Source organism: Carex rostrata, chromosome 4, assembly GCF_964058835.1.
Source record: "Carex rostrata chromosome 4, lpCarRost1.2, whole genome shotgun sequence".
Taxonomy (NCBI): domain Eukaryota; kingdom Viridiplantae; phylum Streptophyta; class Magnoliopsida; order Poales; family Cyperaceae; genus Carex; species Carex rostrata.
This window is the reverse complement of record NC_135921.1, coordinates 4,026,291-4,044,794: the sequence shown is the minus strand read 5'-3', so window position 1 is coordinate 4,044,794 and position 18,504 is coordinate 4,026,291. Positions and strand designations below refer to the sequence as shown.

The 18,504-nt window shown below is 37.3% G+C and overlaps 2 protein-coding genes across 2 annotated transcripts in view; both read right to left on the bottom strand.

Annotated features, from left to right (window-relative positions):
• The window catches only part of LOC144552517 (uncharacterized), a 30,490-nt gene extending 20,854 nt beyond the window's left edge, over positions 1 to 9,636 (bottom strand). Inside the window, exons 1-2 of the mRNA XM_078300484.1 lie at positions 9,034 to 9,636; positions 7,434 to 8,892 (exon numbers count right to left, since the gene is read on the bottom strand). Coding sequence (XP_078156610.1) covers positions 7,434 to 8,892; positions 9,034 to 9,636 — 2,062 coding nt within the window. The remainder of the gene's footprint in view (positions 1 to 7,433; positions 8,893 to 9,033) is intronic.
• A 623-nt stretch (positions 9,637 to 10,259) lies between these two features.
• LOC144552516 (uncharacterized) lies at positions 10,260 to 11,114 on the bottom strand. Its single transcript, XM_078300483.1, has one exon. It carries the CDS (start codon positions 11,112 to 11,114, stop codon positions 10,260 to 10,262), a length of 855 nt encoding a protein of 284 aa, XP_078156609.1.
• Positions 11,115 to 18,504: the final 7,390 nt, after the last annotated feature.

Below are 18,504 nucleotides of genomic sequence, written 5' to 3'. Positions count from 1 at the left end.
AATATCTTATTATCTTACCATATAGAGACACTACTAAAGTGCTCCACAGCCCTCAATTGGAGTGTTGTATTAGGGTTGCAAATGCCTCATTATCTTGTAATCTAGAGACACACCTAGAGGTGCTACTCTTACCCGATTACCTGGATCCGATCTGGAACCAAACCGGACCCAATCCGGAACCGACCCGGATCCGATTAATTTGGATAGGGTATGGTTTAAAAAATATAACCAGTTAAATTATAGGTATGGTTACAAAATTAATAATTTAATATCTGACCCGGATCCGAACCAGAACCGATACTGTAATGGGTAGGATATGGGTTTCATTTAATTATCCAGCCCATAACCGAACCCGACCCGATACCCGTATAAATACCCGATAAAATATATATTAATAACTATTAATATATAAAAATACAACTTTACATATTAATTTTTGCATAAGCCATGGTGAGCCCAGTACTTTTTTTAATATGAGAAAATATAATGCAGTATTACAGTGACATATTCGCTATGTTTATATACATAGATGGATGCCAAATTTATTTCTTCTATAATAGCCGCATTAATTTTTTAAATAAAATTTATTACTATGGATAGATCCTTCAATATTTGCCTTGATATACTCTGCATAATAATGAAAATTTATTGCTCTCATTGATATGTCATTTCTACAAATTATTAGTATTCCATTCATAGATTTTTTGAACCATAGAAAATGAAATCGTCATCTCTAATATTTTACTTTTTAAAAATTATATCTCTTCTTCAATTTTTTTTTTCAAAAGTTATTTTCTCTCCATCCTCTTGATTTTTTGTGACATATACCCGGATCCGAAACTGCCACGTATCCGAACCGGACCCGATAATCTACAAACAAGTTATGGGTATATATCTACCCGGAACTGAAAGACTGGACCCGAAATATCTACTGGTAGATAGGTACCCGGATCCGGACCCGACCCGAATTGAAACATATAAGTGTATGGATCGAAATTTGGACCCAGATACTTTTAGGGTACGGGTCCAAATATAATAGTATCCGGACCCGATCTGACCCGATAGCACCTCTAGATACACCTAAAGTACTCCAAACACTTCAAATGGAGTGTTGTATTAGGGTTGTAAAAGCCCTATTATATTGCAATCTGGAGACAATAGTAGAGTTCTCCTAACACCTTTAATAGGAGTGTTGTGTTAGAGTTCTAAATACCCTATTATCTTACCATAAATGGACACTACAATGGTGATCCAAACACCTTCAATTGGAGTGTTTTATTAGGGTTGTAAATATCCTATTATGTTGTGATACAGAGACACTACTAGAGTGCACCAAACACCTTCAATTGGAGTGTTGTATTATGGTTGTAGATGACATATTATCTTGCAATCTAGAGACACTCCTAGGGTGCTCCAAACACCTTCAATTGGAGTGTTGTATTAGAGTTGCAAATTCCCTATTATCTTACCATATAGAGACACTATTAGAGGTCTCCAAACACCTTGAAATGGAGTGTTCTCTTAGGGCTGTAAATACCGTATTGTCTTGCCATAGAGGGACACTACTAGGGTGCTCCAAACACCTTATATTGGAGTGATTTATTAGGGTTGTAAATTTCCTATTATCTTGTCATATAGAGACACTATGAGAGTGCTAAAAACACTTTCAATTGGAGTGTTGTATTACGATTGTAAATGCCCTATTATCTTACCATCTGGAGACACTAATAGAGTGGTCCAAACATCTTGAATTGGCGTGTTGTATTAGGGTTGTAAATAACCTATTATCTTGCTATATAGAGACGCTACTAGAGTGCTCCAAACACCTTTAATTGGAGTGTTGTATTAGAGTTGTAAATGCACTACTATCTTGCCATATGGAAACACTACTATAATGCTCCAAATACCTTGAATTGAAGTGTTGTATTAGGTTTGCAAATGCCCTATTATCTTGTCATATGGAGACACTACTTGAGTTCTCCAAACACCATCAATTGGAGTGTTGTATTAGGGTTGTAAATGTCATATTATCTTGCCATCTGGAGACACTACTAGAGTGCTCCAAACACCTTCAATTAGAGTGTTGTATTAGGGTTTTAAATGTCTTATTATCTTGCCATAGAAGGACACTGCTAGGGTGCTCCAAACACCTTCAATTGAAGCTATTGTATTAGGGTGGTAAATACTGTTGTATTAGGATTGCAATTGCCCTCTGCTCTTGCCATATGAAGACATTACTAGTGTGCTGCAATGACCTTTAATTTGAATGTTGTATTAAGGTTGAAAGTACCCATTTTGTTTGCCATCTGGAAACACTGTACTAGTGTGCTACAATGACTTTCAATTATAGTGTTTATTAGGGTTTCAACTACCCTTTTTTGTTGCTATCTGGAAATACTACTAGAGTGCTCTAAAGACATTCAATTGGAGTGCTAGATTTGGGTTGGAACTACCATCTTCTATTGTTATATGAAGACACTACTAAAGTGCTACAAACACCTTCAATTGAAGTATTGTATTCAGGTTGCAATTGTTCTCTTCTCTTGCTATATAGAGACACTAAAAGAGTTTTACCACCATCCGATCCATATCCATAACCCTATCCGTGTCAGTATTTGTATCAATTGGAGTATTGTATTAGGTTTACAACTATCATCTTCTCTTGTCACCTAGAGACACTAATAGTGTGTTACAAAGGCCTTCAATTGGAGTGTTGTAATAAGGTTGAAACTACCACTCTTGCCCTCTGGAGACACATTACTAGTGTGCTGCAAAGTCCTTCAATTGGAGTGTTGTATTTGGGTTGCAACTAACATCTCCTCTTACTATCTGGTGACACTACTAGTTTGCTACAAACTCCTTCAATTGGAGTCTTTTATTAAGTCTACAACTACTATCTTCTCTTGTCATCTAGAGACACTACTAGAGTGTTGTAAACACATTCAATTGGAGCGTTGTATTAAGGTTGCAACCACCCTCTTCTCATGCTATCTGCAGACACCACTTGTGTACTGGAAAGACCTTCAATTGGAGTGTTGTATTAGGGTTGCAACCACCCTCTTCTCTTGCTATTTGGAGACACTACTAGAGTGCTACAAGACCTTCAATTAGAGTGTTGTATTAGTGTTGCAACTACTCTCTTCTCTTGCCATATAAAGACACTACTAGAGTACTACAAAAAGAAAGACAACTACAAGAAGATGAAAAATAACTAGTTGAAGATGGAAGACAACAATAAGAACATGAATGACAACCAGTACAAGATGAAAGAAAACTAGTAGAATATGAAATACTTACTGTAGTAGATCAAAGTCAATTAGTAGAACATAAGAAATGACCATTACAAGATAAAAGACAACTATTAAAAGATGAAATACAATTAGTACAACATAGGATAATCAATACAAGATGAAAAACAACTATAAGAAGATGATAACCAGTAAAACATGAAAAACAATTAGAAGAAGAAGAAAAAAACCTAGTCGAAGATGAAATGCAACAAAAATAACTTGGAAAACAACTAGTACAAGAGAAAAGACTACTAGATGAAGATGAAATACAACCTGTAGTAGGTGGAAAGTAACTAGTAGAACATGGAAGATAATCAATACAAGATTAAAGACAATGAAAGACAAAATGAAAAACAACCAGTAGAACATGAAAGACAACCAATATATGATGAAAGACAACTAGAAGATGATGATGAAATACAACCAATTGTAGATGAAAAACAACTAATATAACATGAAAAATAACCAATACAAGATAAAAGTTAACTAGATGAAGATGATAGGCAATTAGTAGAACATGAAATATAAGCAATAAAACATGAAAGACAACTAGTACAAGATGAAATATACAATGTAATAGATGAAAGACAACTAGTGAAACATGAAAGATTAGCAATACAAGATAGCACAACTTGGTCCAGTAGGGGTACCTATTTCAACAAGTGTTGCAGTTGGCTCACCTAAAAGCGCCCATGCCTCACCCGTGTAATGCTATACAATTAGCAGGTTGCGGACTACTATGAATTAAGCAATTCAGACTATGGGTTGTCCAGGGGTAGGCAAAAAAAAAAAAAACTAAGAGACGGCAACAGTCCAATTATACATATAGACCTACACCCGATTTTCAAAATCCAGAGGTAGGTAGTTGCCTGCCTGGGTTCAATGTAGCTCCGCCACTGCTGGTGCAGCTCAATTCCAGGAAATAGAGCACTTTTAGTTGTAGCAGCTCAGCACATACAAAGTTGGCGATCACAACAGCTACCTACATCAGCGATGACATAATATTATTTATCCCTTGAAAAAATAGCTTAATTAAAGCTCCTCTCCAACTAGACAGTTGAAATAAGGCAGCTCTTTTTCCTATTTGTTTTCATCCTCATTTTTAAACTGGTAAATAAGAATTTCTTGCTTAACATGATTTCAATCAGTTGCTTTAATCTATCTGAAAATAGCACGTCACTGGCTTTACATTCTGATCCTGATTTATCCAATTTTGTTGAAGCAGTTCCCGACAGAACAACAAGAGTGCCAATATCCAATACAACTAAAGTTGTGGAAGCAAATTATCCACAGTGAGTTCCTATCCAGCATATAGTATTTTCACAAAAAAGAAAGAAAAATATCATTTGACCGAGAATATTCCGGAGCCGATCTGTCTCTGTTCCAAGAAAAATATCAAACACCACTAACTACATTGCAATATACACCTAGTATTTTAATGAATTTTAAAATAAACCAACGACTATGATTGTTACTAACATTATCAATTAGTGATAACAAAATGATTTTTAGTTTTGGAGTGGGGCAAATTTTTTTTTTTTGATTGAAAACCCGTAGGTATTTTATTGAATCTTAAAAAGAGCATATTACATTCACTAAAAACAAGACTAGTAAGTCCAACTGCATAAACTGAAATAAACTACAATCCTAAAACATAACAGTAAAATTAAAACTAACATTAAGACATTCTAATCAATCCAAATTCCAATCAGGCTTGGTTACTTGCTCAAATACTCATGTAAGCCGTGATTTGTTTTGTCCTTCTAGTTCTCAACCTACCCCTTGTAAAGCATGAAGCTTGTCACACCCCAAATCCACCGGGTCTGACAGCCTGCCGCGTGTATAAATCAGGCGTCACATATACACGCAAGGCAGTGGATCTTTTATATGCATTACCAATATCCTCACTCGCTGCGTCCGCATAAAATAACCTGAAAATAATCGGGAGGGTGGGGGTGAGAATAAATCCTCAGTGCGAATTTGTCACATATGAATTATTGGACTTGCAATCAAACTCTATATTCAACAATGAAACTCAAACAATAACAATGCAAACAGTTATATAAGAAACATAAATAACAAAATGCCACTACTCGACAACAGTTAATCAACCTGAAACACAGTTTACGGAATTTCCAAGATGGTTTTCAACACACAACATATATTTTGGCTTAACTCGATTCCTAACTCAGTTCAATTGGGCTTGTAGCAATTACAGATGTTCTCTCGAGCTGAACCGTTATCAAACCCACATCTGTAGGGTTACAGACGCCTACAGATGGCCAACCGCTGGACCCTTTATCAGACACCCATCTGCAATTGCTGTTTGGCTTAACCATTTCCTAAGGTCCGGTTTACAAGTCACCAATACAGGTCAACTTGACACAAATGCAAACACACGGAATCAAAGTTACCTATACAGGTCAACTTTGCTAAATCTCAAGCAAATATATATCAAAGCCACACATATAGGTCAGTCTCGCAAAATCATAACAGGTCAAACGCATAAGTCAGCAGCGTCACCCTATCCAGCCACCTAAATAGGTCGGTCTGGCAAATTCTAACAGGTCAAACGCATAAGTCAGCAACGTCACCCTATCCAGCCACCTAAACAGGTCGGTCTGGCAAATTCTAACAGGTCAAACGCATAAGTCAGCAGCGTCACCCTATCCAGCCACCTAAACAGGTCGGCCTGGCAAATTCATAAACACAGGTCAACGGATAGGTCACCGTTACCTTATCCAGCCACCTAAACAGGTCGGCCTGGCGGATTCATTCACATCAAGAACAATTAATAGAACTAATCAAGTAATAACCATACCAACATGCCAAGTAATCTTAACCAAACAATTCAAATCATTCTCAGTTATGCAAGAATCAATCTACAACATGAATTCCAAAATATGCAACCATTAATCATTCAACATGACAAACGAATAAACAGTTTAATTCCTGAAAATAAAGTATCAAACAAGTCCAAGAATCCCGCACCTTAGTATGACGAGCGTACCGCTTAATTTAAGGATCGGACGTCTCGTATTGTCTCACAAGTTCTTGCTCGACCGAGCCTACACCTATATTATACGTATACTTGGTTTAATTCGGGTTCAGTGGTCTATACGTTTACTTAGGGTTGGTACAGTCCCAAATCAATTCTTTTCGGTTCATTCTTTCTTATTAAAAATCCCATATAACGGTGCACAAATGCATCTAGACCCTCTAGCCATATACCATTTCACTTTGGTAACAATCAATCACCGTTTTACTACTTTGATTCTCGGATCAATTCAATCCACCGTTTGGTTAACCCTAATTTGGTCAAAATCTCAAATCAGTCGTTAAATGTTCTAAAAATTCACGATCAGGAGGCAACCCTACCGATTACAAGTCTAATTGGTCGGGTTAAGCAAATCAAATCATGATTATGCCAACTTTCAATTTTGGCACGAAACCCTAGAAATCAGATTTCATAAATCGGAAGAAATCGGGAAAAAGATTGGCAAACAAACTAGTAAGGAGTGTAGAGGAACTAGTCCTCGAGCAATTCGAACACAAATCTCGGGTTTAAAACGAGAATCTGAGAAATCGAGAAAATTCGAGTTTTCGAAAGAAAGAAGGAGAGAAAGAAATACCAAATAGGAGGGTTCGGAGAGATCCTCGGCTGCTTTCTCGGTTCCAAACTCGATTTCTCGCAACAATCGGGAGTCTGAAAGAAACGGAAAGTTCTCGCACTCTTTTCCTTCTCTTTGGCCGAAAATCACGAAATAATGGGGAAATGGTGAAGTGAGAGAGAGAGAGAAGGTTGGATTTGAGTTTTAGGGCAAAAATCACCCTGAGTGCGGATGCCCCCATCCGCACTGCGGGTGGCTTGACCCGCACTCGGGACTTAGAAAGTTTTCAGACCAAAATCAAGAAAATCCGAGCCTAGTGCGGATGAACCCCACCCGCACTGAGCCTATAAAGTTCCGAAATCTCGAAATTTCGACGCGGTTTCGATTCACACTTAACTTACTTATTTAGGGGAACCTTAATTAAGGTTTAAACTTCTATTTTATTAACATGATTTATCGATTCTTTGTTTTAAATCATTCTAATTAAATTGTAAAAATTTCATAACGTAACAAAGCTGGAAGTGGTCAGTACTCAAATTCATCTGAATCTCCATCTCATTCATGAAGCTATCTGACATGCACCCCTTGAAACTCTGTGCCGTAATTCTTGCCCAATTTGCCACTTTATACGGATCTCCTAACTTCTCCCTATTTGCATATCTCAGTTCCACTCCACCCCCCACTGACTGAAGTTTATTCATACATAATGCCACCATTTCATTTGCATCCCATGATGGCAAATTTCCCAACTGTTGTTGAGTCACTGCATCAATGAGAACCCGACAGTCCGAAAAAATAAACCTCTTACCAGCACATTGGTTGCTTTGTAGATACTGGATAGCATCACTTAACCCCACAGCCTCCGCATGTAGCGGATCTGATGCCATGATTTGCCTGTACTCCGTGTGCACCAACTGGCCTCGACCATCGTACATCATCAGCCCTGTCCCCCCCTTCTTTGATTGGTCCCATGATGCATCTATGAGAATCACAACATTTGCATCAGTCGGTAAGGATATGCGCTCGCATCTTCTTTGCAAAGGTGTGATTGAGACCCTATGTGATTGGAACTCCATTGCTTTTGCCTTCTTAACAATCTCAAGTGGTGTAGCTGAATGGCTTGAGAAAATAAGTTCATTCCTTGCCTTCCATATACTCCATAATAGATTCACAACCATAGCAATCTGTTGTTCCTGCAGCCCCGATACAATATGTAACAAGGCTTCTGAAAATTCAGAAGGGAGGTGATCAGTTCTGAGATTAAGATGAGAAACAAACCATGCAGCCCGTGATTGAGCGCACTTGAAGGCCATATGTACAATAGTCTCCTCATGCTCTCCACACCTCTGACATATCGGACTAATGGCACTTATCCTTCTATGCATCGCCACTGCCACTGTGAGTCCATCATGCAACGCCCTCCATATAAATGTTTTAACACGAGGGATTATGCCTTTCCATTTCCATAGTTTCTTCCAAGCCATCAGTGTTTGTGCCGTATAGGCCACTGGTGGATTCCTTGCCTTTCTCAATTGGTCATATCCTTCCTTAACCATATACGACCCCCTTTTACTAGCACACCATATAAGCCTATCTGATATCAGGTGTTCCTGTTTCGGCCTCCTGGCCGACTCCCTTATCAGATGAACCGCCTCATCCCCTAACAACATCGAGATCCGATTCTCGTCCCAATCATCATGAAAGGTATTATATAGCTGTGCCACTGTGTAATCCCTTTGCAAATTGTTGTTAATCCGTTGTATGTGCCATCCAGTGTACCATGGCTGATTTGTGGCTAGGATACCAGTTCCATCCCCTACATGCCACTTAATGCTTTCTCTGAAAAACTCCTTCGCCTCTTGTACCGCCCGCCACAGCCGACTGACACCCGTTCTTCTTTGCACTGCCCAGATACCCGCACGCGGGTAGTATTTTGCCCGCATTATGTGAACCCACAATTTGTCCTTGTTACTCAGCAGTTGCCACACCACCTTCAAAATAAGAGCTTGATTAAAGTCTTGTATTTCCCTCAAACCCAAACCCCCTTCATCCAGTGACGCACAAATTTTTTTCCAAGCTATCATGGACATGTACCTGTTCTTACCAATCTTTCACAGAAATTGCCTCATTACCTTCTCAATTTGAATCACCGTCTTTGTTGGAAGTACCGCGATAGACATAAAGTAGACAAGGAGAGACATGAGTACTGCCTTGATCAAAACAACCCTTCCTGCTAAGGACAGTAAATTTATCTTCCACCCAGCCAACCTTTTGTGTATCCTCTCCAGTAACAACTCATGAGTCAAATCCGTTTGTGATGCCATCCGAGTAGAAATGAACACTCCTAGATACTTCTCATTCTGCTCAGCCGGTTTGGCTTGCAAATTAAGTAATATTAGTTGTGTGCACTCCTCTTCACATGCCTTGCTGAACCAAATAACAGATTTACTTGGATTTATTGCTAAACCCGAGTACCTCTCAAAGACTTGCATGATTTCCATGAATTGATTTACCTCTCCCACTGAAGCCTTACCCATGAGCAAAAGATCATCCGCATACATGACGTGAGTCAGGATTGGTGCTGTAGTGGCTAATTTGATACCTTTGATTGCATGGGACTGTAAGGCCTGATCAATGGATTTGGTCAAGAATTCCATGGCCAAAATGAACAGATAAGGTGAGAGTGGACATCCCTGCCTCAACCCCCGACATGGCCTCAGAAAACCATCTCCCATGCCGTTGATCAGAATAGTTACCTGACTCGATGACAACAGCCTTGAATCAGATGTATTAACTTGTGAGGGATATTCACTGCTCTCATGGCAGCCACCACAAACGACCATTGCACCGTATCGAAAGCCTTATTCACATCCGCTTTTAGCAAGAAAGATTGATCCTTGTAGTCCGAACTACCAAAAGAATGCATAATTTCTCTTACTAAAATTGTGTTGTCGGCAATATTCCTACCTTTTAGGAACGCAGTTTGATTCGGCGAGATAACCTTCTCCATAAACGGTTGCAACCTTGTAGCCACCACCTTCATCAGAAGCCTATAAACCGTATTACCAATAGTCAGAGGTCTAAAATCCTTTGGTTCCTTTGGTTCAGCTGTTTTCGGCAAGAGAACAATATGACTCTTCATCCACTCAGAAGGTACCCGGCCAGTTAGGAAGATTGTATTCATGGTCTCCGTGAGCTCCTCCTTGAACATTTCCCAATTGGTTTGAAACAGTCGCGCCGTTATTCCGTCTGGGCCTGGTGCCTTATCCGGGCCCATTTGAAACAGAGCGCTTCTAATTTCATCTTGATTTGGGGCGGCGGCTAGGAAGTGATGTGCCTCGGCCGATATTTTTTGGTACTATGAAGCATCAAACCTCTCAAAGAACTCAGCAGGGTCATTTTCAATCCCCAAACTTTGTGATGAACAGTACAACCTTTTAAAATATCTCACAAAAACCCTTCGAATTTCTTTAGCATCAGTGACCAGAAAACCATTCTCTTGTTGGATTTGTGTAATTGAATTACCACGCCTCCTTTGTGTTGCCATCATGTGAAAAAAAGACGTATTCATGTCCCCTTCGCATTGCCACTGCACTCTTGACCTTTGTCGCCAATAAATGGCCAAATCCTCCTCAGCTTTCCTATAATCAGCCAGCAAGCGTTCCTCAACCCCCGGCTCCTGATTCAAAGGATGCTGGATTTGGTGTGATAGTATTTGTTGCCTTATGGTGTTCAATCTCCTCTTAGGTGTCTGCTGTTCATCTGCCCAATGCTTAATTTGTGAACTCAGCACCTGTACTCGTACCCTCCACTCTTGCCCCGCTGTACTTGACCATGCCTCACCACACATCTCATGAAAACCTGGTGTTGATAACCACCAATTTTCCACTTTGAAGCTTCTGACCTTTTCAGTTTGTCTGCGTAATCTCAATAAGACAGATGAATGATCACTATGTATGTGAGGCAAGTTGTGCACAGATGCTTGAGAAAACTTATGAACCCACGAAACTGTTGCCAAAACCCGATCTAGTCTTTCATAGATCGCATCTGAAGCGCTTTGCTTGTTACTCCATGTATAAGCCGGTCCATTGTAGCCAAGGTCCATCAAACCGGCTTCAAAAATAAATTGTCGGAAACCCCTACTATTCACATTCAAGTTCGGGTTTCCACCCCACTTCTCACACCCATCAGCTATGGCATTGAAGTCACCCATAACGCACACTGGTTGACCCCCGCCGACAATTACTTTTATTTCGTGTCAAATGTTGTTATTTGTGCTATGTGACGGATCACCATAAACACAAACCAGAGACCATGGCATAGCCCCTTGTAACCGAACTTCTGCATGAATGAGATAACGGGATGAATTTTTTACAGTCAATCCCGTGCCCTCATCCCAAATGAGCCACAACCCCCCCGACCGACCTCTTGAAGGAACAATGTGGTGATTAGGGAAATCAAAATCTTTAAGGAACCTTTTGGATTTACGGTAGGAGCTTTTATGGAGTGGGGCAAATTGGCAACAATAATGAGCCACTTGTTGGCATCCAATTTAAAGTAATCAACCTGGTACCCATAAAGTACTATTGAATATATCTGAATTAGTAGTTTTGGTTAATTCAGTGTCATCAACTGATATTACTAGAGTGTTATTTGATTTGCAAATAGTTCTGCATCATTTTGACCAATCACAGAAACCATTCCCCTGCCTTGCACTTCTTTCTGCACTTTTTCTTTCTTCTAGGAAGTTGAGAAAACTTTTATCTGAATTGTAGTACCATAATTCTTTTATGTATGTTCTGAAAAAGAAACCGAAATTTCTAATACACATATTTACTAGTTCAATAACCATGAAAATCATTTCTTTTATTATTATGTTCTGAAATTATGTGAAGCTAATCAGTTTAGAAGACTGATAGATGACAGAGATATTCCTATAAATATTTCCTATTTATGTATGAGTTTGTATTTATTCAAGGGAAAATATTCCCCCATCTTTCTAGCCAACGTCTACTCTAACGGTCCAAGTCTCCAATCGTACCCCATCTCAATTAACTGTCTACTTTCAAACTCTAACCATCGAAGTGAGAGTCGCTAACAACTCTACTCTCTTTCTCAGTCTGATCGAAAGTAAAAGAATTGAAATTGGCGACTCCCTATCTGCACTCTAAAAGGGAAAAAAAAATGCCAGAGCGCTAAGGCTGGTGGGCCCCACCATTTCTCTCTCTTTCTCTTCCATTGAAAGGTAGCTTTAATTGGTAAATCACCCAACGAGCCAAGAAAGATGTCAACTTTTCGTTGAAATGTTTGCTTGCTTCAAAGCGAATGAGGGTTTAGTGCAATATGTGATTTGTGGTTTGAGAAGTTGAGTAATAGTTGTGCTCGCGTAAGAACTAAAAAGAACGGAGAAAAAGGATATTATGACAGGTGGGACCCTATTAAGAAGAATAAAGTTAGTGGGCTGAATTTATTGGGCCTCCGTATTTATTAAGTTTTCCTTTTAAATGGTTAGTTGAGGACAAAATAACAACTTAACAGGATTGATTCAAGCACAAGTATTAAATTACGTCAAATAATTTTTTAATAGCCAAGGATAAAAGGATTAAATTATGTCAAATAATATAACTATTTGAAAATTATTTTACCAACTTTTTTATGTTTTAGTGCAATACAAACTTTGCAATACTTGATATTAATACTTTCAGACATCATCCAGTGTCATGTGAAAAAAATTAATAGAATTTGTTAAATACAAACACTTGATACATTAACTATTTACACTTACACGATGATGTATGAATACTTGCAATATTTTATATTAATACTTTAAGATACCATCCAGTGCCATATGAAAATATATATATATATATATATATATATATAATTTGTTAGATACATATACTTGATATATGAACTATTTACACTTACATGATGAAGTATGAATACTTGCATATTTTATATTAGTACTTTCAAATGTCATATGATGTTAAAAGAAAAAAAAAACTGTTGATAAAATATTTTAGATAAAACGCTTGATACATAAACTATTAACATTTGCATGACAAGGTATGAATACTTGCAATATTTGAAATTAATACTTTTATACATCATCCCGTGCCATATGGAAATAAAAATAAAAATTTCATAAATTATATTAGTTACTAATACTTGACATATGAACTATTCACACTTGCTTAACGATATATAAATATTTGCACTAATTAATATTAATATTTTCAAACATCATCATGTATCATATGGAAACAAATTCATAAAATATGTTAGATACAAACACTTCAAACATGAATTATATACATATGCATTACGAGGTATGAATACTTGAGCGAAGAGGTATGAATACTTGCTCGACAAGATATGAATACTTATACGACAAGGTATTCATGACAATGTATGAATACTTGTACGAGATATGAATACTTGCACGATGGACAACTCGAAAGTATGTCATCATGGATCTCATTGAAAAAAAAATTACGTAGAAGACGTCTATGATTTTAATTAGATTTGCAAATTTCCTTACAGATCGTTAGAAAATATTGAAGAGATTGAACGGAGAAAAAAAAACCCAACTTTAAAAACGTATAAAAGATGTGTGTGTGATGTGTCCAGTTTTTTTTTTTCGAAATACTTGGTATCTTAGATATGAATACTTAATATATTATATATTAATACTTGCACGCATAGGTATCCATATTTGCACGCATTAGTTATAAAATCTATCAAATATTAGGTAGTCCCCAAGTAATTAATGAAGTTTAGTTAGTTATCGATCGGTCTCCACAAGTAGTTATTGAGTGGAAGATAGTTAGTCGATCTCAAATATTACCTGGACCCTAGTATTATATTCTTGCATGCCAAATCTTACTCTAAAAATCATATCTTTCTTCTACCAGCTGGAAAATATTCCTTGGATTGATCATGTTGGTAGTGCATTTCTCATATTTAGTAAAATAATATATATGAGTTGATATACTTTTTCCAAAAGCATATTTAAACAAAGTTTCCTTCTACGGTTACTTTTCGTCTTGTTATTTTATCTAAGAAGAGCATTAACAATTTTAAAACACTGCTTGATTTCATTATTTAAAAAATTATAAGAAAGTATTTATTATTTAGATAATTATAAAATGAAGTCTCACTTTGAAAATTATCAGAAAGTACCCTATCACATTTTTGACTGATCAGCACCTGCTTCAGCCTCACTTCAGCGAGATTATTAGTAGATCAGAACTTTGAAATAGTATTAGATTCCATATATAATTCAGCAGCTCATCTGTCTGGCTTTTCTAGCTTTCGAAGATCGAGACGGAAACTTTTATTGGAAACCTCAGTCCAGTAGCTTGATGAGCATATCATAACTACTTGCAAAATATATATGATTACCAACTCATATTTGCAGAAAAGAAATAGTAAATTTTGAAGTACAAAAACCGAATACAATAAGGCAAGCGTATTTTGATAACTACTTAATTAATGCACGCTACTTGTTATATATATTAATTTGTTGAGTAACCGTTACAAAAAGCATGTCAACAACATAATTACGTATCACTTCACATCTGTGTAGAAGCCAATCTTCTTGCTAACATACACAAAGCTTTTTACAGACCAGATCACATAGAAGCGACACTAACATACAACACCACGGAAACTAAACATACATATGTTTACTTGCATATATATAATATAAAACATCTATCATGACCCCACCGTACCAGCTACCTTGGTAATTAATTTCTGACTTTAAAACCATAGTAGGAAATATCGGCCGATACCGATCCATATCGGTATCGGCCGTGACCGATCTGATACTGGTCTGATACTGCGGATTCTGCGTTTTTCGTCCAATTTCTGCTATTTTGGTCTAATACTGGTCATTATTCGGCCGAAACATAATGAACTATGCACATCCATTGTGTACCCGTGATTAAATAGAGGAGAACCCGTGATTAATCAGACGACGATGAAGTGATCCAGCCAGCACGACATAATTTATGGCAATGAAAGAGTGTGTTTATAGTTTTAATGCTTGTATTTTATTGTATTAGTAGATTATTTGATTGTAATCATTTATCTAAACATAAATTATTTTTTAACCCTTTTTTCCTATTTTTTGTGTAAAACAAGCTTCTGGCCAAAAAGTCCGATTTTCCGATCCGAATCGGCCAATACCGGCCGATACACCGATCCCGATACAGATACCGATATTTCCTTCTATGTTTAACCCCATCATTTCTGAGCATAACCAATCAACCTATCATTCATCTCAAATCCTGGTTTTTTGACATGCTCATGGTTCCTGCTGCACTATTTAATGGCCATCCATGTTTTAAAATGCCTTCCATTAATTTAATGGCGCAGTATAAAGTTCGTTCTGGTCATCATATTGTTTCCTCGGTGATCATCCATGGTAAACTCTAGTTGGTATTATAAGCTATCTGAGGTTGAAAGAGTTGAGATATGTTGGACTGTATTGGGAAAAAACAATGATATGCTTGCTATTTATAGGAGAAAGTCACGAGTCTTAATTATCACTAGCTTATAGTGTGCTGTCTTGTTATTATTTAGCGTTACAGAACACAGACAATTACTTAATTAGCAGTTTATAAAATAGTAAAATTTTGAGCAATGTTTTTTACCCTATAAAATAAAATTTTAGTGATTAATTTTGGCTATTCAATCAAATAAAAATAAATAGGTAATGTTTTTTCTTACTTTTATTATTGTTTTTAAAAGATGTCTCTGGTTTTTATACAAACTGGTTCAATAAGATTGGTTGTTAATTTTTACTAAGAGAGTATTAACTAGAGTAACGCAAATATTTTTGTTTTAATCATTTAATTTTGCAAAACTTCAATTATGCAATATAACCACTCAATTACATTAATATTAACCATCCCCTTAAGTTAAAAACTTCATGTAGTAGAGCGATTTTCTAAAATTTTGTACTTAAATTAAACGGCCATCAAGACAATTATGCGTACATTAGACGGAATTCTAACTTTTGTAATTTTATAATTTTGTGGAGAAGCTAGTCATTTAGATACGGATTTTATCTTTTGGCGTGCTGGCCTTTAAAAATTGGGCCAGTAATAATTAATCCACTTGGATAAAACGAATGGATGTGCAATAACGGATTGTCAATATCAGAATATTGTTCTATTTTATGGATTCCTCATTTCGTCCTAAGAAGCATTAATCTTTTTCCTTTTTTATTATTGAAGGACCCGGTGCATTTCAACGTCTTAGATGTTATTTTTAAGAATTTAATTAAGCTGTTTCTCTCCAAGAAGATACAGAAGCTCATGCCACTACATGCATTAAGCTTATGGTTCTATATATTATTGTATCTTTATCTTAATTTCTCAAATCTGATACAAGATGAACTATGGCTTAGCCAATTTTCCAAATATCTAAGCTAATTTGACGCTTAATTATATCTGCAGCTTCAGTTTCTGATGAAACTCATCAATATATCCAAGCATATATATATGCATCTTTTCTTTCAGAAACAAAATTTTATATCAACGATGATATGACCACAGTAATTTGAGATGATATTTTCAGTAGTAGACACTATCCAGTGGTGGGGCATGAGAATATGAGATGAACATATACCGTAATTAAGTTTATAATCTGGTCTTCAGTGATCAGTAGCATCAAGGTAATTCCACAAAAGCAAAAAACTTTTACTTCCCACTAAAAGAAGATGAACTTTGATTTGATAGTGGAACTTTAAATATTCCTCAACGATTAGTGAAATTATAAATAATTTTGCAATATAACTATTGGACTTAAATGTAACTTGTAGGGTTGAGTACACAGACTTGATAACTGAGAATTAAGCAGTCAAACCCCGCCAGTAAATGTTTATCCTGGAAATTTTGGCATTTTTTCCTCTCAGGTATTCACTATAACCGAGCTCAATGATAACTTGAATTTGTTTATCACTTTTATTTTCCCCTAATCCTCTTCTCCCAGGATTTTTGTCAGGGGCAAAAAAATATTGAATCGGGTTTAATTTAAATAGCTTATCGGGTTTAATTTAAATAGCTTATCAGATTTAAACTCATTAACTAAGTGGATACTCGATAAAAAAAATAATGTTTTGACTTATATTTTTCAATACCCTGACTTATAATTTCTGATCCTATAACTTATAATTAATATTATCAATCATAATTCAAGAAATTTATTTTAATTTTAACACTAAATTTAACCCGACTTACAAATCAAATATTCAGAGGGGGGCAAAATTTTTTTCAAAGAGGGCCAAAGTCGATCGGTACCAATAAATCACCACTAAAACTCGAATCTAAGGGGGGCAGCTGCCCCCCCTATGCTACAGTAGATCCGCCTGTTCTTTGAAGTAGTATTGATACCACACTCTTTTATTTGTGGCTCTTTATAAAAGAATAAGTGAATGAATGACTCGCTCTCTAGGCTTCACTCTCTCTAGGTGATTCCCAAGCGATCAGTGGTGAATAACAAACAAATCAAAAAAAAAAACAAATCAAAAACAAAAACAAAAAAACTTTTAGGGGCTGTTCGGCTGGACAGGATTAAGCCTCCTTAAGGCTAAAGGAGTCTCTTTTAGCTTCCTTAGCCGCTTAATCCTACCGAACACCGGTTCCTTAGCACGGATTAAGCTTACCTCCTTTAGCCTCATTTTGCCCGGATCTTAATCCGCTGCCCATTCCTTAAGGCACCTTCCCCCCTCCTTTAGCTTCCTTAATCCGTTGCCCCTTCCTTTAGCTTACCGAACACCGGTTCCTTAAGCTTCCTTAGGACTTAATCCTAACTAGGATTAAGGGGTGTTGCCGAACAGCCCCTTAGAGATTTGATCCATGCCACAACCTTATTTGCGCAACATGGGCCTTATTAGCAAGCGATTTTACCAATTAGACAGCGGGCTCCGAGACTCTGATGGCCCAAAGATCATATTGGATTAATCAATGGCACCAGTTCGACATGCCGTTTCGTTCAAACAGATCGTGCAGCTTCCTCATTTGGATCAATTGTGGCCTCCTCTCAAGAAGTCGGAAGATGTGATTTCTCGATCCACCAATCGTCTCTCCCGATTAGTGTTGATCAGGCAGCGATTCGAAGAGATGCACAGGAGATCCACTGTAAACAAGTCAATCTATTACAAATGCGAATCTCCGGGCCATTTTTCCTCGATTTGTTGCAATGCATAGAAATGCCTACTGTGTAATAAGCATGGCCATCGCGCCAATATATGAACTGAGGCAACGTTTCCTCTTCCTTCCCAAACACTGTAACTCCCACTGTTCCCCGATCGCTCACTTCCACCTCGATCAAATTGACCTTGCTTCCAATGGCAAGCGTCAGGAACCCGATCCTGATGTTCAATGCTACCCCTGTATCGGAAGCTCATTTGGCTGAGTTTCACAGGAGTTTCATTCTCTCTGACACATCGAACTGGGGTTCGGATCGAGTCGAGGCTACTCTCATTCGCACCTTCGACAATCTCCCCTGGATGGTGATGATATTTGATGACCTCAAATACCTCATCCAAGCCCCGACCTTGGATTGGGCTCAGTCACTAGCCAGTCGGGGAG

Bases quoted from the DNA above. Each gene is read 5' to 3' on its own strand.
- LOC144552516 (XM_078300483.1), bottom strand. From the start codon at position 11,114: ATGGGTGACTTCAATGCCATAGCTGATGGGTGTGAGAAGTGGGGTGGA.